This window comes from Pelodiscus sinensis, chromosome 2 (genome assembly GCF_052426305.1).
Source record: "Pelodiscus sinensis isolate ZL-2025 chromosome 2, ASM5242630v1, whole genome shotgun sequence".
Taxonomy (NCBI): Eukaryota; Metazoa; Chordata; order Testudines; family Trionychidae; genus Pelodiscus; species Pelodiscus sinensis.
The window spans coordinates 141,217,581-141,236,703 of record NC_143053.1 but is presented as its reverse complement, the minus strand read 5'-3'; the positions used below and the strand labels follow the sequence as shown (position 1 = coordinate 141,236,703).

The 19,123-nt window shown below is 45.3% G+C and overlaps 1 protein-coding gene across 1 annotated transcript; it reads right to left on the bottom strand.

Annotated features, from left to right (window-relative positions):
• Positions 1–328: 328 nt before the first annotated feature.
• Positions 329–7,810, bottom strand: MED10 (mediator complex subunit 10). Its single transcript, XM_075921504.2, has 4 exons — positions 7,633–7,810; positions 6,824–6,907; positions 4,374–4,476; positions 329–1,182 (listed from the first exon to the last, which is right to left on the bottom strand). Exons 1-4 carry the CDS (start codon positions 7,752–7,754, stop codon positions 1,087–1,089), a joined length of 405 nt encoding a protein of 134 aa, XP_075777619.1. The 5' UTR covers positions 7,755–7,810; the 3' UTR covers positions 329–1,086.
• Between the last annotated feature and the right edge of the window lie 11,313 nt (positions 7,811–19,123).

The window sequence follows — 19,123 nt, the reverse complement described above, 5'->3', positions numbered from 1 at the left end:
TCCAATGTGAAGCTAGCCCTTTCACTGTGTACAGTACTGTACAGCACTGCATGGTTACCTAGTTAATCTTTCCTGCAAGAAGGAGCATCTGCAATCAACAGTAGCTGAGAAAATTTGAAAGAAGTGTTCATTGAAAATAAAGATTCACAAGTAACAAGGTTTGTTTTTTATCCTATTGAGTCTATGACTTCTCTAAAGATTTGAATATGCTAACATGATTTCTATTATTCTGAGCATTCTGCTAATTTGTACTAGCTTTCCTAGTCTCTTGAAAAAGATATATTGGGATGCTATTAACAGAAACAAACTAGAAAAACTAGCTACAAAATCAATTTCAAAGTGTTTATTATATATTTTTCTCAAAGAAAATGTGACAGTTATTTAACAAAGAATCTGTTACTACATCAAACAACACTGTACAAAATAAGTACTGCTGGGATGCCATTCTTGAAAATGTTCAGTTTCTCCATCCTCAGCCATCAGTCCTTCCATTCACAGCACTGAAGGGGACTTTTTGGTTGTGGATGACAAAAATTACAATTACAATGAATTTCCATTTCAACAGAAATTTAGAAAAAAATCCCGCTGAATCATATTTTTATAAATGGTTTGAAACAGCTAGTTAACAGTGGCCAATTATGTCCCCCAGGAGATAGGATACAGCCTATTTCAATAATAAAGCATAACTAGCTTTCAAAACAAGTGTATTTATCCACATTATGGCACTTGATCATTCAAAATATATATTTAAAAATTCTTTTCCGTTCTAGAAGTGTGGGAAATTATGTATAGTAGCTTGCTAGTCACACATGCCTCAAACACCTTTTGTGGAAAGAATACCACAGTAGCAGAGGAAGTTTCAATGCAATCTTTAGATGTATAAAAGTCTGTTGGAAAATATAATGTCTTTTGAAAAACAGTGAGTGGTAATCATGCTCCCTCACAATCCATAACCATGACATACACAAACATACCTACTAGGAAGACTTAAGTTCTTCCTCCCTCCCATGAGTTCAACATTTTCACAACAGGAGATTGTCAGTTCCATGAAAACATTCAGCATCTTAGAACATTCCATAGGCAATCTTAAGGAGGAGGTTCTTCTCCTCGAATAGCTTTGTATTTGGCCATATCCTCTGGGAAGACTTTAGTCAGCTCTTGAATCAACAGGCTTTTAAATTTCTAGAATGAAAAAAGATTTTAGAATATAAAAATATTGGCCATTCACTGGAGCCTGTCAAACAGAATAAGTTATGCGGTGAACAACAGAAATATTTCCAAACTAGAGGATTTCCCAGTGATGCTCAGTTCCTTAACTGAAACATTTTTTGTTTTTCTTCATTTAAATCACTGCTCTGGGATGCGGTTGGAAATGCAGGCTGCCCCGGGGACAGAAGACAACCCCAGCCCTTTGTCACCATAGCAATTTGGGACCAGGGGAGAAGTCCCTGTCCATGACTGCTGCAGCAGACACAGACAGAGGAGGGGTGTATGTCCCCCAGCTAGGGGACAGACTTAAATATATAGTAGGTTATTGTCCTTTTCTCCACATCTGCCCCCTGTTGCCCATTGGGTTACAGCAGTCCCAGTCCCCATGTCTGTCCCCTTGTGGTCATTATATAGTATAACTATCCCTCCTGCTAGACCTCTCCCCTTCTATTTTATTGGAAGAAATCAAATTCCAGGCAAATCTCATCATCCTGGCACAATCAACCTTTACTTTGCTTTAAGTTATGTTAAGAGGACACTGCAAACCACGTTTGGTGATCCTAATTCTTACCATTTAGGAGGATTTGTTGACCAAACAGACTCAAACAGATGGACAAACACAGAAGCTCTATTAAATACATAGTAGATAATAGTGGAACAGGTATACCATTCCTTGACACCAATTAATGGTATTCAAGTCAAAAAAACAAGCCCTACGAAACCTTTATGCATCATAACTGCCTCAAATCTATTTGCTGAGGCAAACTCAAGCATTTTGTATTTTATATAAACCAAACCAGTAATCAAACATTCAAGAAACAAAAGAAAACTGCACACTTGATAAGCTTGAGCCAACACATAAGTAGTCAAGCCTTCCCATTAGAAATATGAATTATATAATTAAACCTAAAATTATTCTGTTAGAATAAAATTATTCTGTTAGAATACAATAGGTCCACCAAGTCCGATATTCTATGCAAAAAGAGCATCTAAAACCCAGCAGTTCAGAAGGGATCAAAACAATGCACTTATGTATGTAATGCTACATCATGAGGATGAAGACAGGCCATTGAAATCTGGAGACCATTTTATGTATCAGAGGCAGCAGTGCAGGGGGGCAGGAGGGACAGGCAGGGTACCTGTCTAGCCCCTGTCCAGGGGCAGCTCAGACCCTTCACGGACAAAGGCTGCTGCCGTCCCGCGCTGCTGCCTCTGTATCACTGCCAGCAGCACAGACAGCAGAGAGCTTCCCGAGAATGGCGGCAGGAGCACATTGGCTGCCGCCCCCATCCCCAGGGACTATTGAATAATTAGTGTAAGCACTAAGAGTTTGTGCAGGTACCCGCTTATTGAATTACTAGGGATGTTAGATATCGAATAAGTGCATCTGAGGTGTGATGTTTAGCTGCTGGTAAATATTTGCTTCAGGTTAGGGGTTTGTCTGTATTCGAGAATTGTCCTAAAAAAATTGCTAAATCAAGAATTTTTCAGTCCAAAAACATTTTTTAAAAACAGACATCAGTTTCAACTTCCATATAATTTCATCTGTCACTGTATGCCTCATCTCCCACTGAAGATAAAACAAAGGATGTATTTTACTAACGACAAAATTTACAGGTTTTCATTATACATCTGCAACAATGCAACGAGGCCAAATAAGATTTGGAAAACATAACAATGCTTCTATTTAAGGGGAGAAAAGTGTAGGATTGCTATTACTGATAAAAGTTAATTAAGTGTCCTCCACTCATGGGTTTAAGAGTGTTTTTTTTAAGTTGGATTTAATCCCTTCAACATCACACAAGGGGAAAAATACTGTGATGGGTTAGGTTAAATCTTGTTAAAACTGGTGCATTTAAATAGTTGCCCTTCACTTAAGAAAAGTGTAAAATGTATTCAACTCCTTTATGAAACCAGAAAGGTGGAATAATAGCAGTCACCATTCAAAACACAAAAGACACGTGGGTGGATGGGCTTCACTGGATGCTGCTTTAACAGCAGTGTTTAAGAGAGAAAAGCCAAAAAAAACCCACCCACAAAACAAAATCATCAGGCAGACAAGACAAAGCCTGAACTAGGGATGGATGGTTAACTGCTGCGGGCAGAGGGTCACTCTAACCAGGCTAGGCTGGAGCAGTCCTCCACCTACCTCTATGTAAGCAGTTAACTGGTTAAACATAACATTTAACCAGTTAATTGATCAAATCAAAATTTACATCCCTAGCCTGAACAAGCCCTGGAAGCATGATTTTGGGCTGACTGCTAGTTGAAAGAGGCTTGAAACATGACTGTGTTCAAGGAAATAGGACTAAATTCTTTGTAAATGAAGAGGATTGCATCAACAATACCAAGCTCCATCATCAGTTTCTCTTCCTAACCTATATAACCCAAAGAACCCTGAATTTTGGTGAACTGTTTGGGTCACAATACCCAACAACAAAAACAAACTTAGTCTCTAATTATCAGAGGGGTAGCCGTGTTAGTCTGAATCTGCAAAAGCGACGAGGAGTCCTGTGGCACCTTATAGACTAACTGAAGTGTAGGAGCATAAGCTTTCGTGGGCATGCATCTGATGAAGTGGGTCTTTGCCCACGAAAGCTTATGATCCTACACTTCAGTTAGTCTATAAGGTGCCACAGGACTCCTCATCGCTTTAGTCTCTAATTAGCTCTTTCTAATAAAGTCTCCTTCATGCTTTTCTCTATTCCTAGAAATGTTTTAGGGTGAATAAGCACACCATACTCGCGGCTTAGGAAATCAGACACCAAATGTGTGTATGGAATAGCAGTAACAAAACAGTCTAGCTCTTACATAGCACACTTTCCATCATTAGCTCTCAAAGCACTTTACAAGAGGTGGCAACTATCTGAATAGACGGCATAAAGATTAAACAAATGTGTCATCATGGCTACAGAAATGAAAGTTTGATTTTGTTTTTTAACCTTTGCCATAAAATTAGAGACCATAATTGCAAGACAAGCTATAGCATTATCAGTAAAAAAAAAAAAAAGATTGGAAACAAGCACGAAGGCAACCCATTTAATGAAGGTAAACTAGATAATCACACAAATGTTTAAAAAATGTGATTTACATATACTTTTCATATATGTTTCCCATTCTTATTATAAAGAAGTTATACTTTTAATGCATTATACTCAACTTACCTTCATAGTGTCAATTTTTCCTTTTACTTGTTCATTTTTAGCCAAAGCCCTCTCCAGACATTCTTTCGTGTAAAGCTGAGGATTACGTCCTTGATCTATATATCTGGAAATATGAAACATGCCATATAAGTATATCATGTAGGCTAGGATATTCCTCATGTTCACTAAAGACAGCAATCAGAAGCTCAATTACACTGAGTAAAAGAAAGCAATATACAAGCATGCTTTGTGTTCCTCCATCTGAAGCATGCATTCCAATATGTGAATTAGGTCAGTAACTCCCAAACTGTGATCCTAGAAGCACCTGCCAATCATCTGCAAACATCTAGTGCTTGTTTTCAGTTGCCAGCTGCTTCTAAGAAGTGCCAGATTTTTACTTGTGGAAAGCCTAGAGGACTGTAGAATGTGCTAGGAATCAGTACTATATGACTAGCTCCACCAGTAAGTGCAGCCTATACATGAAAACTGGAGAAGAAACAGGAGCTTTCACTAATGTCCCCTCTAATTTTTTCCATCCATATGCAGAATAAATGTTTTGTGCACTGAAGCCTGAGTAAATGTGAACTACTAGTAGAAACAAAAGATCTAGCTGTGAATGCTCTCCTAATCAGCTGGGCAGCATTTGAATTTCTCCTGAGCAGCTGCACAAGCACACACCTTATAGGGAATACTAGTCACCACCAGCAAATGGACTAGCAGTGAAAGATAATTCATGTTAGGGCACTATGGGACGACTGTGGGAGGGCTATGACTTTGCAACTGTCACCATTCAGAAGGGCAGCTGCATTCTTCTGGTTCAGCAATAACAATGGAATTAAAAGTGATGTCTCAACTGCGGCAAAGTTGTATACAGGAAGAAAGGAAGAAAGTAGCTAAAAGATAAAGAAAAGAACTGAGTAAAGAGAAATGGGGAGATGAAAAAAAATTATGCATGTTGACTTCTCTTTTTAAAAGGTCACACTTCCTTTATGAGAGCTAAAAAGGCACAAGTATTTCCCTAATTTTATTATGCCACAGAAACAATAACTGCAGTTATCACAAGGATGTTGTGTGATTGAAAATAAATTGAAATATATTGTCTACTATAACGTGAACTGAACTATAAAAGTTTTGAGAGCACCTGGTTTAGCCATCTAGAATTAGAAATACCACACATCTCTCAGCTTGTCATGTCTGCGGTAATTTCAAATTCATTAAATTGGATATATAATGTGCTAATTCAATGCACAATACAAGTTGACTTACATAGCTTTGCCATTAGACTCTTGCATTCACTGGCTATACTCTTAGGCTAAGTCTACACTGGTGTGTTCTCACGCAAAAACTCTTTTGCGGAAGAGTTCTTGTGCAAAAACTCTTCCAGAACAGAGCATCTACACTGGAATGTGCTTTTGCACAAGAGCATCCATGTCAGTGTAGACGCTCTCTTGCACAAGAAAGCTCTCACGGCCATTTTAACTATTGGGCTTTCTTGCACAAGAAATTCGTGTTGTCTGTCTACACTGGCCTCTTGCGCAAGAACAGCTGCGCAAGAGGGCTTATTCCTGAGTGGGAGCATCATAGTTCTTGCGCAAGAAGCCCTGATTTTATACAGTAGAACATCAGTTTACTTGTGCAAGAACACACGGCCAGTGTAGACAGGCAGCAAGTTTTTGCGCAAGAGCAGCTGCTTTGGCACAAGATCGCGCCAGTGTAGACACAGCCTTAGGATGCATCTACACAGCAGGGCTTAACTCAAAATAAACTACGAACATTGAGCTACGTCAATTGTGTAGCTTATTTCAAAATTGGGAGTGTCTGTCTACACAGCACTTATTTTGAAAAAGAGCACTCTTCCTCCGTCTTCCCTTACCCTCATACAATGATGGTTACACGAATCAGAATAAGAAGTCCTCCAGTTTGACAATATTTTGATATTATTTTGAAATAACTGCCTTGTGTGTGACACGGACTAAGTTATTTGGAAATAACGCTAGTTATCTCGATATAATGTTGCTGTGTAGACGTACCCTTAGTGATCTAGTTTGAGGCTAATTAACAGACCACTGTCAAGTATGTACATATGCACAGTGATTATGATGTACGAAAACAGGGATTCTGATTTTAAAAAAACACTATACTCTTTTCCCCTTGTAATTTAAAGTAAGATTTGAATCCAGACTGAAGAGCCAGATTGAGATAGAAAGCTATGGACTAAATCACTGAATTAGAGAAGAGCTCCCTCTCCCAGCCTCTCATTATGCAATTTTATGCAAACAGATAACAAAATAGACAGACTGAAAATAGATGGATAATTCATAATTTGACTTACTCTTTTTCTTTCAAATACTTTAGGGATATTTTAAATCAAATTTGCAAAACATAAAAAAAATGCATGAAAACATCTAATAGAAGATTAACCACTGCAATTTGATATGAGGAGGTTGATCCCTACATGTAAAGGTACTTACTCGAAAACCTCTAAAGGTACGCTGATATCATGAAGTTGCTGGCGGCACTTGTCAATATCTTGCAAGCCTGTAACCATAAAATTCCTGGGAAGAGAAAAAGGATGTGGCTATAAAACCAGAGCAAAATTATTATTTACAGACATTCTTCTATATTTTCTCAGCTTCAATGAATAGCTGCTATTGGGCTCCTGCAGAGAAGAGAAAGTCAACTAACAATGGAATGAAATGGTTCTCTGGAGAGTCTCCTGGCACGCTCTCCACATGCAGCCCCAGGTTCCTCATACATTTCTAAATGGAGGGCTTAGGGACAAGGCACACCATATGCAGTATAAAGTGAGCTAGTTTCAAAATGGTAAAATCATTAATCCCCACAGGGCACTCTACTAGATTATTGTTGCAGTTACGTGCCTCAGATCTGAACTATAAAAAGGTTTGGAAATCAGAGTATTTTCCTGCACACTTGGCACCAGTGCGCGCTGCTGAATCACTGCGCCCAGACCATTCCTCACAGGTCAGCCCGCACTTTCCCTCACAAAAGGACGCAACTAACGGCGCCTTAGCGACCTGCCGCGCGACTGGGGACACTGGCAACCTGAGCACCGACCAGACAGACCCGCCCTCTCCCGCCCCGGGCGCGACTCGCGCCTGCAGACTGGGGGGGGAGGAGGCGATGCCAACGGCCCTGCCCACTCGCCGGCGGCCCGGGAAGGCCCCACAGGCAGCGCCTCCAACGGGCTGGGGCCCCGCCCACCCCCCTTCCAGGCGAGGGCGCGAGGCCGGCGGGGGGGGGGGGGGGGGGGCGGTCTCACAGCTTCTGGTTGAGGCCGGCCTGGCTGCTGGGCTGGAAGTCGCTGACGATGATGCCGAGCTGCCGGATGTTCTCCACGAACTTCTCCAGCTGCTCCTCCAGCGAGTCGAATTTCTCCGCCATCGCCCCGCGCCGCCGCCACTTCCGGGCGCCTCCACTTCCGGCCCCGCCCGCCCGCGCGCGCGCGAGAGAGACGCAGGGGGCGGGGCCAGTCCGGCTCTCGCGCGCGGGGACCCCGCCCCTCTCTCTGCTGGCCGGGGCGGCGCGAGGCTCTGGGGGCAGCGCCGCGGCGCGTCGGACGCGGTGGGAGCTGCAGTGCGGGGAGTGGCTGCGGCTGCCGTGCCAGGGCGATGCAGTGGGAGCGCAGGCAACTGCTTGGTGCCCCCCCGCAGCTGTCCCGGGGGCGCTGAGCCCTTGCAACTCTTGTGCGGGGATCACAGGCGCAGCCCTGGTCCTCCCGGTCCGCTGAGACAGGAGGGGTCCTGTGGCACCTTAGAGACTAACTACCCAGTGTTAGGGCGTGAGCCTGCCTGGGCTAGAGCTCGGTGTTGTTAAGAAGCTTCAGGGGGGTAGCCCACTTAGTCTGTTACAGAAAAAAAAACTGGTCTGATATCACTTTATAGCCTAACAAAACATGTAGATGGTATCATGAGCTTTCATGAGCACAGCCCACTTCTTCAGATGACTGGAGTTGCAACCAAACACAGTGCCAACTCTGCCCACATATTTATCCTAGCAAATTCATCCCTGGAGCCAACAACATAAGCCACCAAATCAAAAGGTCATTTGACTGCCCATCCAGTAATTAGATCAATGCCATCAAATGCCAACATTGCCCCACTGCTATATATATTGGACAAACTGGACAGTCTGCGGGAAAGAATCAATGGACACAAATCAGATTTACATAAAGGAAACATACAGAAACCTATTGAGGAACACTTTAATCTTCCTAATCACTGTTTAAAAGATCTTCAAGTGGCTGCCTTGTCACAAACTAGTTCTACTAGCCAGATACACAGAGAAACATTGAAATTAGAGTTCATCAGCAAATTCAATTCAGATGCTGATGGACTCAATCGTGATGAAGGATGGTTGGGGCACTATCAACTTAACAGTTTAAGGTGTAAATAGCTGTTTGTGTAGACTCCAGTGTCAGGAAGGATACTATCAATTGACTTTGATTTTTATTTGCTTTTGTTTTAACTACCCAATCTTCAAATACTTACTGATTCCCTCTAGCTCCCTGTCTCCCCCCAACATTTAGTTCAATTGTACATAGATTAATCTATCATAGTCAGTTTATATTTGTCATGGTTAAATTTTTAAATACAAGAACTCACATGACTATACTGAAGTGAAGTAAAGAGCACTGCCTGCACACTCCCATACAAGCAACTGGTTTGACAGCTGAAGCTTTGACTTTGTCTAACGCGGCACTAGTATATTCATATTCAGTCACCCACATGATCCACACTCCCTGAGAGTGAGTACAGCCGCCCTCCGAGTTACGAACAAGTTATGGACCAACACTTGGTCCGTAACTCAAAGTGTTCGTAACTCAAATCCCATAGAGTTACATGGCGAACGCGCTGTTCGTAAGCACGGATCGCCATTCGTAACTCGGATCCGCATTTATGACCGCTTTGGTCGTAAGTGCGGATGGTCGTAAGTGGAGGTGGTCGTAACTCGGGGAGCAGCTGTACAGGGATTTATGGAGGTATATAACAGGCGATCGCACCACTGACTGCATGTGCAGCGCTGAGTAGTGACATCATTGTCCCCACTCTCTGGCTAAGCTGGCATTACACAGGGACACCTATCGTGGCAAACATACATGAAAATTCTTTTCAATAGAATTCATAAATGCTTAAATATTAATTTTTTAAATCATAAAATGTTATTGTAATGGAATTTTCTCATGGAACCCTTGGAACACCATTTGGGAAACACTATCATAGGGGATCTGATGTTCTTGATCTGTTTTTATGTCACTTTCATCACTGTTGGCTCTGAGTTCCTTTCAGTTGCGCATTAAGCAATGTGACCAACATCCGACATAACTGAAATTGTATAGCTTCAATAGAAAATCTTTCCTCCGCTCTTGTCCTGATGGCCCTACTCACTGTGCCTGGGGATAGAGAACAATGCAGCATCAAGATGATCCAAAACTGAAATGTTAATAATCATGTTTTAGAACAGTTTATGGGAATACGGGAAGTGAGTTTTTAATCTTTTACAGGGAGGCCCAATTTATGAACAGGTTGTGTTCCAAAGTTTGTAAGTTGGTTGTTTGGAACTTGGAACACATTCTCATATAAAAACAATGCTATAAATTAGTTCCCAAGCTAGGCCATTAAGCCTATTTAGTGCATAACATAGCTGAAATACTGTACATTTGCAATGAAACAGTAGAAAACCAATACTGTTGCAATACTAGTAATTAAACAAAAACAATAAAACTGAGTAAGAAATTGTTTTTTTATTTACCTTAAATGCTGGTGCTTGAAGAAGCTTAATTAAATTAGGATGAGAAGGTTGATAGTCTTCATTGCTTTGGGGCCCTTATCTTTAAAAAGTTTCCAGGGAAGTCTGGACAGTTACCTTTTTCTCACAATAAATTTCCTTGTGAGAGCATTTGTGATAGCTCTGGAGACTGAAGCAAATCTTGAGGAGTTAGGTCTTGCTCCTCAAACAGTGCTCTGGCCCCCTCAGTAATGCTAGACGTTTCAGACATTTTTTAATTATGACTGTTTTGGGTGGGGACATCTCAGTCATCTCCTCTGCAGCTTACTCTTCTGCAACCTTTTGTGCCTCCAATTGCATTGGAGACATCCTCTGCATATGAATCCAACAACTTCTCTACATCATCCACTTCCAGTTTAAGATTGAGTTGCCTTCCCATATCGATTATAGCTTCAGTGACATTCTTTAGATTCTCCTCAAATCCCTAAAAACCATTAACAAACTGAGGGCAAAGCTTTTTCCAAACCCTGTTCATGTTGATCTGTATGACTTCATGTCAAGACTCTGCAGTGCTCTTTACTGCAATATAAATGTTGTAATCTCTCCAGAAATGTTTGAGTGTAGAAGCTTCCCCTTGTGTAGCCCTAGTTGCCTGAGTAAACATTCTCTGGATATAGTAAGCTTTAAATGACCTCATAACTACTTGGTCCATTGGCTGCCACAAGGAAGTTGTTTTAGGAAGTAGAAACACAACCTTGATGTTGGGATGAAAATCATCTGGTGCACAGTCTAACACACATAATTTTGAAGGGAATATTTTTGGCATGATACAATTTAACTTCAGGCACAAAATGGTGAAAGAACCAATCTTCAAAAATTGCCACAGTTACTGGTAATGTTCCCTCTGTTTTTTTCCATCCATGTGCAGAATACATTTTGATATGTGCTCTGAGGCATGTGCGGATGTGCACCACCAATAGAAACACATGCTGCTGGTTGTGGACACTGGGCACTTTGCTAATCAGTTAGGCGATATGTGATGGGGCGGTCCAACCCCGCACTGGCCAAAGGGGGAGCCAGCAACCCAGGGCAAGGGGCAGGGAATCCCCTGGTGGGCTCGGTGCATTTCGGGGAGAACTCCTCGCCGAGCCAGTGGTGGGAACCACCCACCACTGACAGGGCCCTGGGTTGGGGTCCGGTGGAGAGGGAGTGCCCGGACCCACCTACCCCATCCACCCAGAGTGTGGACTAGGTCTCTGGGCCTGCGTTTGTGATGGACTAGGCCTCCGGACCTGGGAATGTACAGCCCGACCCCCAGGGCTGAGAAGTTCAGGGTGGGACACCACACGACATGGTATCTGAATCTCTCCTGGGCGACTGCCCAAGTACTCAGTTTACAGGGAACACTGGTTACCGAAGCCTTGGTATTTGACTTCCACACAACAGGCAGAGAAAATTTTGTTATACACTTTAATGATCTAGGATTCTCAGAATGGTAAACCAGGAGTGGCTCAAGCATAAACTCCCCAGAAGCATGCTCTCCAAGCAAAAAATGAAGTGATCAGAACTTTAAAGCCAGGCACAGCTTTTTCTTCCTTGGAGGTTTTGTCAGACATCTTTTTCCAGAACTGTCCAGTCTTATTAACTTTAAACACTTGAGTAGCACTGTAAGTTTTCTCCTTAATTATAGCAACAAATGTCTCAAGAAAATCAGAGGCTGTTTTTTGTCAGCACTAGCAGCTTCCTCACTCACTTTCGTGTTGTGTAAGTTTGACCTGGCTTTAAACCTGTTTAACCATCTGTGACTTGCCACAAATAGTTCAATATATAATGGGCAAATGCATGGGTGTAAATCACTTCACATATTTTAAAATTCTGGCTTTCTCTTTGATGATTGTTGCAATTGTAGAATAATTTAAACTAAGCACATACCTGATCTATGATGGCATTTCTCTTTTCTCTGAACACTTTGTTATGTCTAATTTTCCTTCAATTTCCTTGATAGAAGTGTTCCACTGCCACTACTCATCTGCTTATTAGCCATGATTAAGGTCATTTTTTGGCAAACTAAAGGAACGAACGCACACTGCTTTCACTCTGAAGGCAGTGAACAAGCAATTGAGTAGCACATGTTTGCGTATGTAGCACATAAATGCGTATGTAGTACATATTTACGTAGCACATACTATTATAATACATAGTACACTGTTACCCCAGAGACCAAGGTAAGCATCTTGATACTGTGGTCTGGGTAAGATTTTGAGTGTCTCTGCACAGAAGTGAGGTTCGGCCTGGCACTCCCATATCTACCGTATATTCCGGCGTACAAGACGACCTCTGAAGTTAAAAAACATCCCCCAAAAATCGGGGGTCGTCTTGTACGCCGGATGCCCCGCCGCCGGAGCCCCTCCGCAGCTTTGAAAGCCTCGGGGGAAGCCGGCGGCGGGGCATCCCAGGCGCGCATAGGCTGCCCGCCTGCCCGCCCGCCGGAGCCCCTCCGCGGCTTTGAAAGCCTCGGGGGAAGCCGGCGGGGGGGCATCCCAGGCGCGCCTGGGATGCCCCGCCGCCGGCTTCCCCCGAGGTTTTCAAAGCCGCGGAGGGGCTCCGGCGGGGGGGCAGCCCATGCGCGCCTGGGATGCCCCGCCGCCGGCTTCCCCCGAGGCTTTCAAAGCCGCGGAGGGGCTCCGGCGGGGGGGCAGCCCATGCGCGCCTGGGATGCCCCCCCCCCCGCCGGCCTCCCCCGAGGCTTTCAAAGCCGCGGAGGGGCTCCGGCGGGGGGGGGGGGAGCCCAGGCGCTCCTGGCGGCTTTGCTCCCGGTGCCTCTGGTCTGCTGGGGACCATCTCCAGCAGACCAGGGACACCGGGAGCAAAGGAGGCTGAGGGGCGCTGGCGTATAAGATGAAACCCTATCTTTTAATTAAAAAGATAGGGGGTCGTCTTATACGCCCAGTCGCCCTATACGCCGGAAAATACGGTAATCACCAGTAAGATTGACACAGCCAGAGTCCAGAATAAATTTAAACTCAATTATGCTATAAATTTGAATAAACACAGCAGTTAACGACATAAAACAACAACCCCTGACACTTTGTGTCACAAAGCCAACCCACACCCATGAAGAAATAGAGGATAGTAAAGAAAACCCCAAAAAGTAAACAACTTTACAAATTGGTAGGTGGTACAATGGAGGAACCGGACAGGATTCGGGTAAGTTGCTCGGGATCTTCAACCCTAGGGCTACTTATAGCTGTAGGGGAGGAACAACGAGTGGTCCCTCAAGGATTCTAGATGGTATTAGAACGGAGCAATTCTGGAAAGGCCTGGGCCTTCACCACAGCAGTCCGAAATGTCCGCAAATAGCCACTCTCATTTTTAGTTTCACCGATGCTTGGGTATTCACCACAACTCGGGAACCTGGACAGCTGAGGTGTTATCCAGCTATGATGGTGAGGACCCTCAGTCTCTAGTTGACACTTCCACATGCAATAGCTGAGCCTTCACTACAGTCTACGCTGAAAGATGTCACAGAAGCCAGAGAATCTCACCACCCTTGAGTCCGACAAAGCAGCAACTAAGGAACACGGGAACTCAGGAACCGAGGAAGAAGCAACCCGAGCCTGAGGGCCAGATCTCCTTTTAAAAGGTCTTTGGCAGGAAAAGGAGGTTTGTGCTGTGTGCACATTAGATGGTGCAGAGTGCAAGTAGTTAGTGCTGAGTGCAGAGGTTTAGTGCTGTGGGCAAATGATGGTAAGTGACATGTGCACCTTTTAGTACTGGGTGCAACAGTTCTTCTGGTGGGAAAATCCAGTCCATACCAGTTCTTTTGCCTCGAACAGTCCCAATAGTTCATAGATGGTAAAATGGAACTGAAAATTGAAAATGGAAGTTGGATTGCACTGTCCATATTAGCACATAGCAGCACTCAAATTAATCCCAACAACACGGTACATTGCATTACCTCAAGAAATCTAACCCCCAGGAGTGATGATTTGTTCACGTGTGTGCGTTGGTGTTTGTATGCTCAAATTATTTAAATAATAATATGTTATGGAGACATGTTTGTATGTACAGATGTTTTTAAATTGGATGTTTGTAACTTAGTGAATGCCCCTATTTCTCTTTTCCTTGAGACTGTAAATTCAACTATACTGTGGTAGCAGAACACCTGACTTTTATGAGGAGAAGAAAGAAGAGGACTAGAGAGGACAGCATAGGAAAGAGAACAAAGCACTTGGAGGGCCAATATGACTGACAGCCTGGGAAAAGTTCCAGGCACCCCTGTCAGGACTGTTCCTTACTCTAGCACTCCAAGTGCAGAAGGTGAGGGTCCGCAAAGAGCTCAAAAAGAGAAAAAAACCTTGCTTCTATAGGCTGTGCTTACAAAAACTCCCAGGAGTCACAGATTCCCTGGCTCTGAGAAATGAACAAACAAGCAAACAAAACAAGCTGCTACCATCAAATGATTTTATCCCTAAAACCAGCCGTGAACACTTGAACCCACCCCCAACGGCACCTCAAAAAAGAAAAGAGAAAAACAAGCTGCAGTCTCTGTTAGCTGATCTCTCAGTCTGAGGCATGCAGATAGACACAGACAGATCTCCTTTACCTTCCAGGACACAAGAATCAAATCCTCATCTTTAAAAAGTTATTTTTATTACAAAACAAAAGATAAACTTGATAAATCATACTTGGTGGCTAGATGTTACAGAGCAACTAAGGAAAACAAATTGAAACACAGAGAATATCTCTGGGAACAATGCTTTGATGGTAAATGGGAAGGGAAGGCATAGATTTACATAGAGCAGTTCAAACCAAACTATAAAATAAAGAAAAATACCTTGATTGTGACTAGATTCACTTTTCCCCTTTACTTACTTCCAATCTTTTCTTGGTTCAGTCCACTTCCATGCCCCGAATTCCTTGGAGGCATGGTAGTCTTGCCTGGATTTAAATCATTCTATGTCTCTCAACTCCCGGTTTAACTCTCCTACAAAAAGGAAGTAGACCAGGTACCTTATACAATTCAAATTTCAGCACTTTATTCCTATTGGAACTCCTGGCTTCCTGGCTAACACCCTTGCTAGCTACCTGGGTTTAACCCCTTAGTCACCGGGAGCTGGTCAGCACTCCTCCTATCCATAACACCCCAGTAAAACAAGGAGTAGGAAATGACCCAGGACATTATGGGTGTTCTGAGGTAGAAAACCCCAATGCTGCAAACTCATAGGTGCTATAACTATGGTTGCTGCTACACCCCATGTCTTGAAGTGGTTTCCATTATATACAGGGTTTACAGTTTGATTCAATGGCTCTCAGCACCCCTACTAAACAAATTGTTCCATCACTCAAATGCTGCAAATCCTGATTGACCTACAGATAAAAAATTCTAGACTCTCCACATTTTGCAGGCCTTTGTCACTGTAGGCTACAACCCCCAACATACCACATGGATCACAGGGACCACTGACCCACCAACAAAGAAAATCACAGCTTTATATACACCAGTCATGAGTCTCACAGGTCAGGAAACATGTAGTCACAACTGAAGACATGTGTTTACTTAAATGGGCACAAATGTTTACTTCTTTGCTAATTTTAATTTTAAATTTCACCCTGGTAAGTTAAAATAAAGTCATGTGGCATGGCTTGTCAGTTTTTTTGCACATTAATTTTCTGCACTGTTTCCCCCCACTCAATAAATTACTATTTTTGGAAAATGAAATTATTTTTATTAGTTCACAAAAAATAATTCAGAATTAATGATGGTAGTCAAAGCAAATGGTACTTGTAAATGCCTGTCCAGCACTACAGAATTCATAGCTTCAGGAAAATACATCAAAATCAGAACAAAATGATTTTATTGAAACCAAACATTTTAATTAGCCCAAAATGCACACCTCTTCAGAGATGCTCAACGTTCTGGCTACGTCTAGACTACATCCGTCTGTCGGCAGAGGGATGTAAATGAAGCACTTTGAAAGTGCAAATGAAGCAGGGATTTAAATATCTTGATCTGGCTCATGAATGCCCTGCCGCTCTCCTGCTCCCAGGCCAATCAGGGTCTGGAGACAGGGGAGCACATGAAGTCTTCTCCCCTGCCAGGAGCACTTGGCAATTAGAAGAAACCACCAGCTGTTCAGAACAGCTGGTGGTTCTCTCTGGGGAAAGGATGGGGGCAAAGGTTTCATGCACTCCCCCACCCTCAGGCCAATCAGGCTCTGTGGGCAGGGAGGCTGTAGCGGCTTCCCGCTTGAGGCAGCGCCACCTGCCGCCGAGTTGGGGAATTAGCACTGCGGGCAGGTGGCCGGATCCCCTTCAGGACACTGCCCTCCGGCAATGTCCACAACAGCCTGAGCTTTTCCCCCCTTCCGGGGGCAGTTTATGATAGGCCGGTAGGCCTTCAGGAGGCAGCTCCTCCACCTCCAGCACAGGGAGAGACGTGCCTGCATCCCTGCGTTACCGCGCCTTCAACTAGTCCGGGCGGGCGAGTCTCTTCCCGGCCTTCCTTCAGGTCGGGCCAAGAGGTAATTGTTCGCGCGCCCGGCCTTACTTCAGGTCCGGGCTGCCGAGAAATAAGCCCACCACTTGTCAGTCTAGTATCATCCAGTTTGGGCAGGACAACCGTTCTAGTCCTGTCCCTTTAAGAGTTCCTGCCCGATACACGGGCGGTAAATGGCGGCCAGGCCCTGACGCCAGGCGTGGCGGTACCCAACCTCCCGTTTGTAGACGCTCCTCCATCAGGAGCGGGCCTGGGAGGGCACCAGCAGCAGCAGCAGCGGTGAGGGGGGAGACTGCCACCCGGTTAGGAGGTGGCAGGGGGGGCGCAGGCCCACCCACCTCACTGCGCCCCGGCCCAGGGGCCCTGATGGCAGCCGTGCTGCCACGACTGGCTCAGCAGGGCTCTGGCCCATAACTTGCTGGCTGCGGGCGGCTCTCCCCCCGGTCTACCCCCTGGCCACTTCTCGTCTCCCCCCTTCCTGGTACCTGTAGCTCCAGCAGGTCCGTCGAGGAGTCGACGCCGGTGTCGTCCCAGCAGGGTCCAGGCAGCCCAATCCAGGAGTCAAGAGGTCGGAGCGTTGTAGCATCCCGCGGGCTTGTTCCAGTACCCATCGGGGTTCCAGCTGGTCCAGCAGCTCGGTCCCGTCCTCTGGGTCCGCGGGTGGTTCTGCTGGCGGGCCTGGCCAGGCCCCTGTAGTCCGGTCAGGGAAGCCCTGGCCGGCATCCTGGAAGGTGGCTGAGGGTGGCATAGCCCAGGTCTTAGCCTCCCCAGGTAGGAGCTCTGGACAGGCCTCCGTCTCCTTCAGAGGCTGGGCCCTGACTGAGCTCCCTGGCAGCCTTCTTATAGTCCTAGCCCCGCCCTTGGACTTCCAGTCAGCTGAGGGGGCAGGGCTAGGCTGGGCCCAAAATGGCTCCCAGAGGGGTTCCTCCGCCTCCGGCTCAGTGGGGGACCACTCTACCCCACTACACTCCTCCCCCCATAAGTCCAGTTCCCGGCTTCCGGGACTGGGCTTCTGTTCTCTCTCCATGCGGGACAGGGCATCTGCATTTGCGTTGTCCCTCCCCGCTAGGTGTTTTACTGTAAATACATATGGTTGGAGGGATAGGTACCATCTCATGATCCAGCTGTTGGTGTCCCGCATTTGATGGAGCCATTGTAGGGGTGCGTGATCTGTAAAAAGGATAAAAGAGTCTCCAAGGAGGTAGTACCACAGTGCCTCGATGGCACATTTTATCGCCAGGGCCTTCTTCTCGATTACAGCATAACTGCGCTCTCGCGGGAACAGTTTCCGGCTAATATACAGCACTGGGTGTTCTTCTCCCTCAACTTCCTGGGACAGCACTGCTCCGAGTCCGTAGTCCAATGCATCTGTCTGGACGATGAATGGTCAGGAGAAGTCGGGGCTAAACAGCACTGGCTCACTACAAAGAGCCGCTTTTAGATTCTTAACCGGGGTTTCACACTCAGCCGTCCACGTTACCCTTTGGGGCTGGTCTTTCATGAGGAGCACTGTGAGGGGCGCCACTAGGGTCGCGAACTGCAGCACAAAGCGGCGATAATATCCTGCTAATCCCAAAAATTGCCTTACTTTTTTCTTAGTGGTAGGCGCTGGGTAGTTGTGGATTGCCTCCACCTTCCCTATTAGCGGCCGGATTAGGCCCCCTTTCCAGTTGGTACCCCAGGTAAGTTGTTTCCTGCCAGACGATTTTACATTTCGTCAGATTGGCTGTCAGGCCTGCATCTCGAAGGGTCCGCATGATGGCTGCTACCCGCTCGAGATGTTCCTCCCAATCTTGGTTATAAATTACCACATCATCTAGATAGGCAGCAGCATACGCTGTATGTGGGGCGAGCAAGCGGTCCATCATTCTCTGAAAGGTTGCAGGTGCGCCATGAAGTCCAAAGGGCATTCTTGTAAACTGGAACAGTCCGGAGGGGGTTGAAAACGCAGGTTTTTCTCTTGATTCTGGATCCAAGGGGATCTGCCAATATCCCTTTGTCAGATCAAGGGTGGATATAAACTTGGCAGTCCCTAGGCGGTCTAGTAGTTCATTCGTTCGTGGCATAGGGTAGGCATCAAATTTTGAAATGGCGTTTACCCATCTAAAATCAATACAAAAGCGGATACTACCGTCTGGCTTTGGTACCAGAACAATAGGACTCCGCCACTCGCTCTTGGATCGTTCTATCACTCCGAGTTGAAGCATAGTCTGTACCTCCTTCTCGACTACGTCCCGCATCCGGCGAGGGAGAGGACGAGTCCCTTCTCGTATGACTTGGCCTGGAGGGGTCCGAATGTTATGGGTTATCACCACGGTCCGTCCAGGTTGGGTTGTAAAAGTTTTCCGGAATGTATCGATGAGACAGCGTGCCTGTTTCACCTGGGTCGCAGAGAGGGTGTCCCCATGCTGTGGTTTCCCTTCCTCTGCCAGTTCGGGGGTTTCAGGCCCTAGGGCAGGTTCTGCCGGGTAGGGGGTAATCATTAGGGCCTCCCGTTCTCGCCAATGCTTCAGGAAGTTTATGTGGA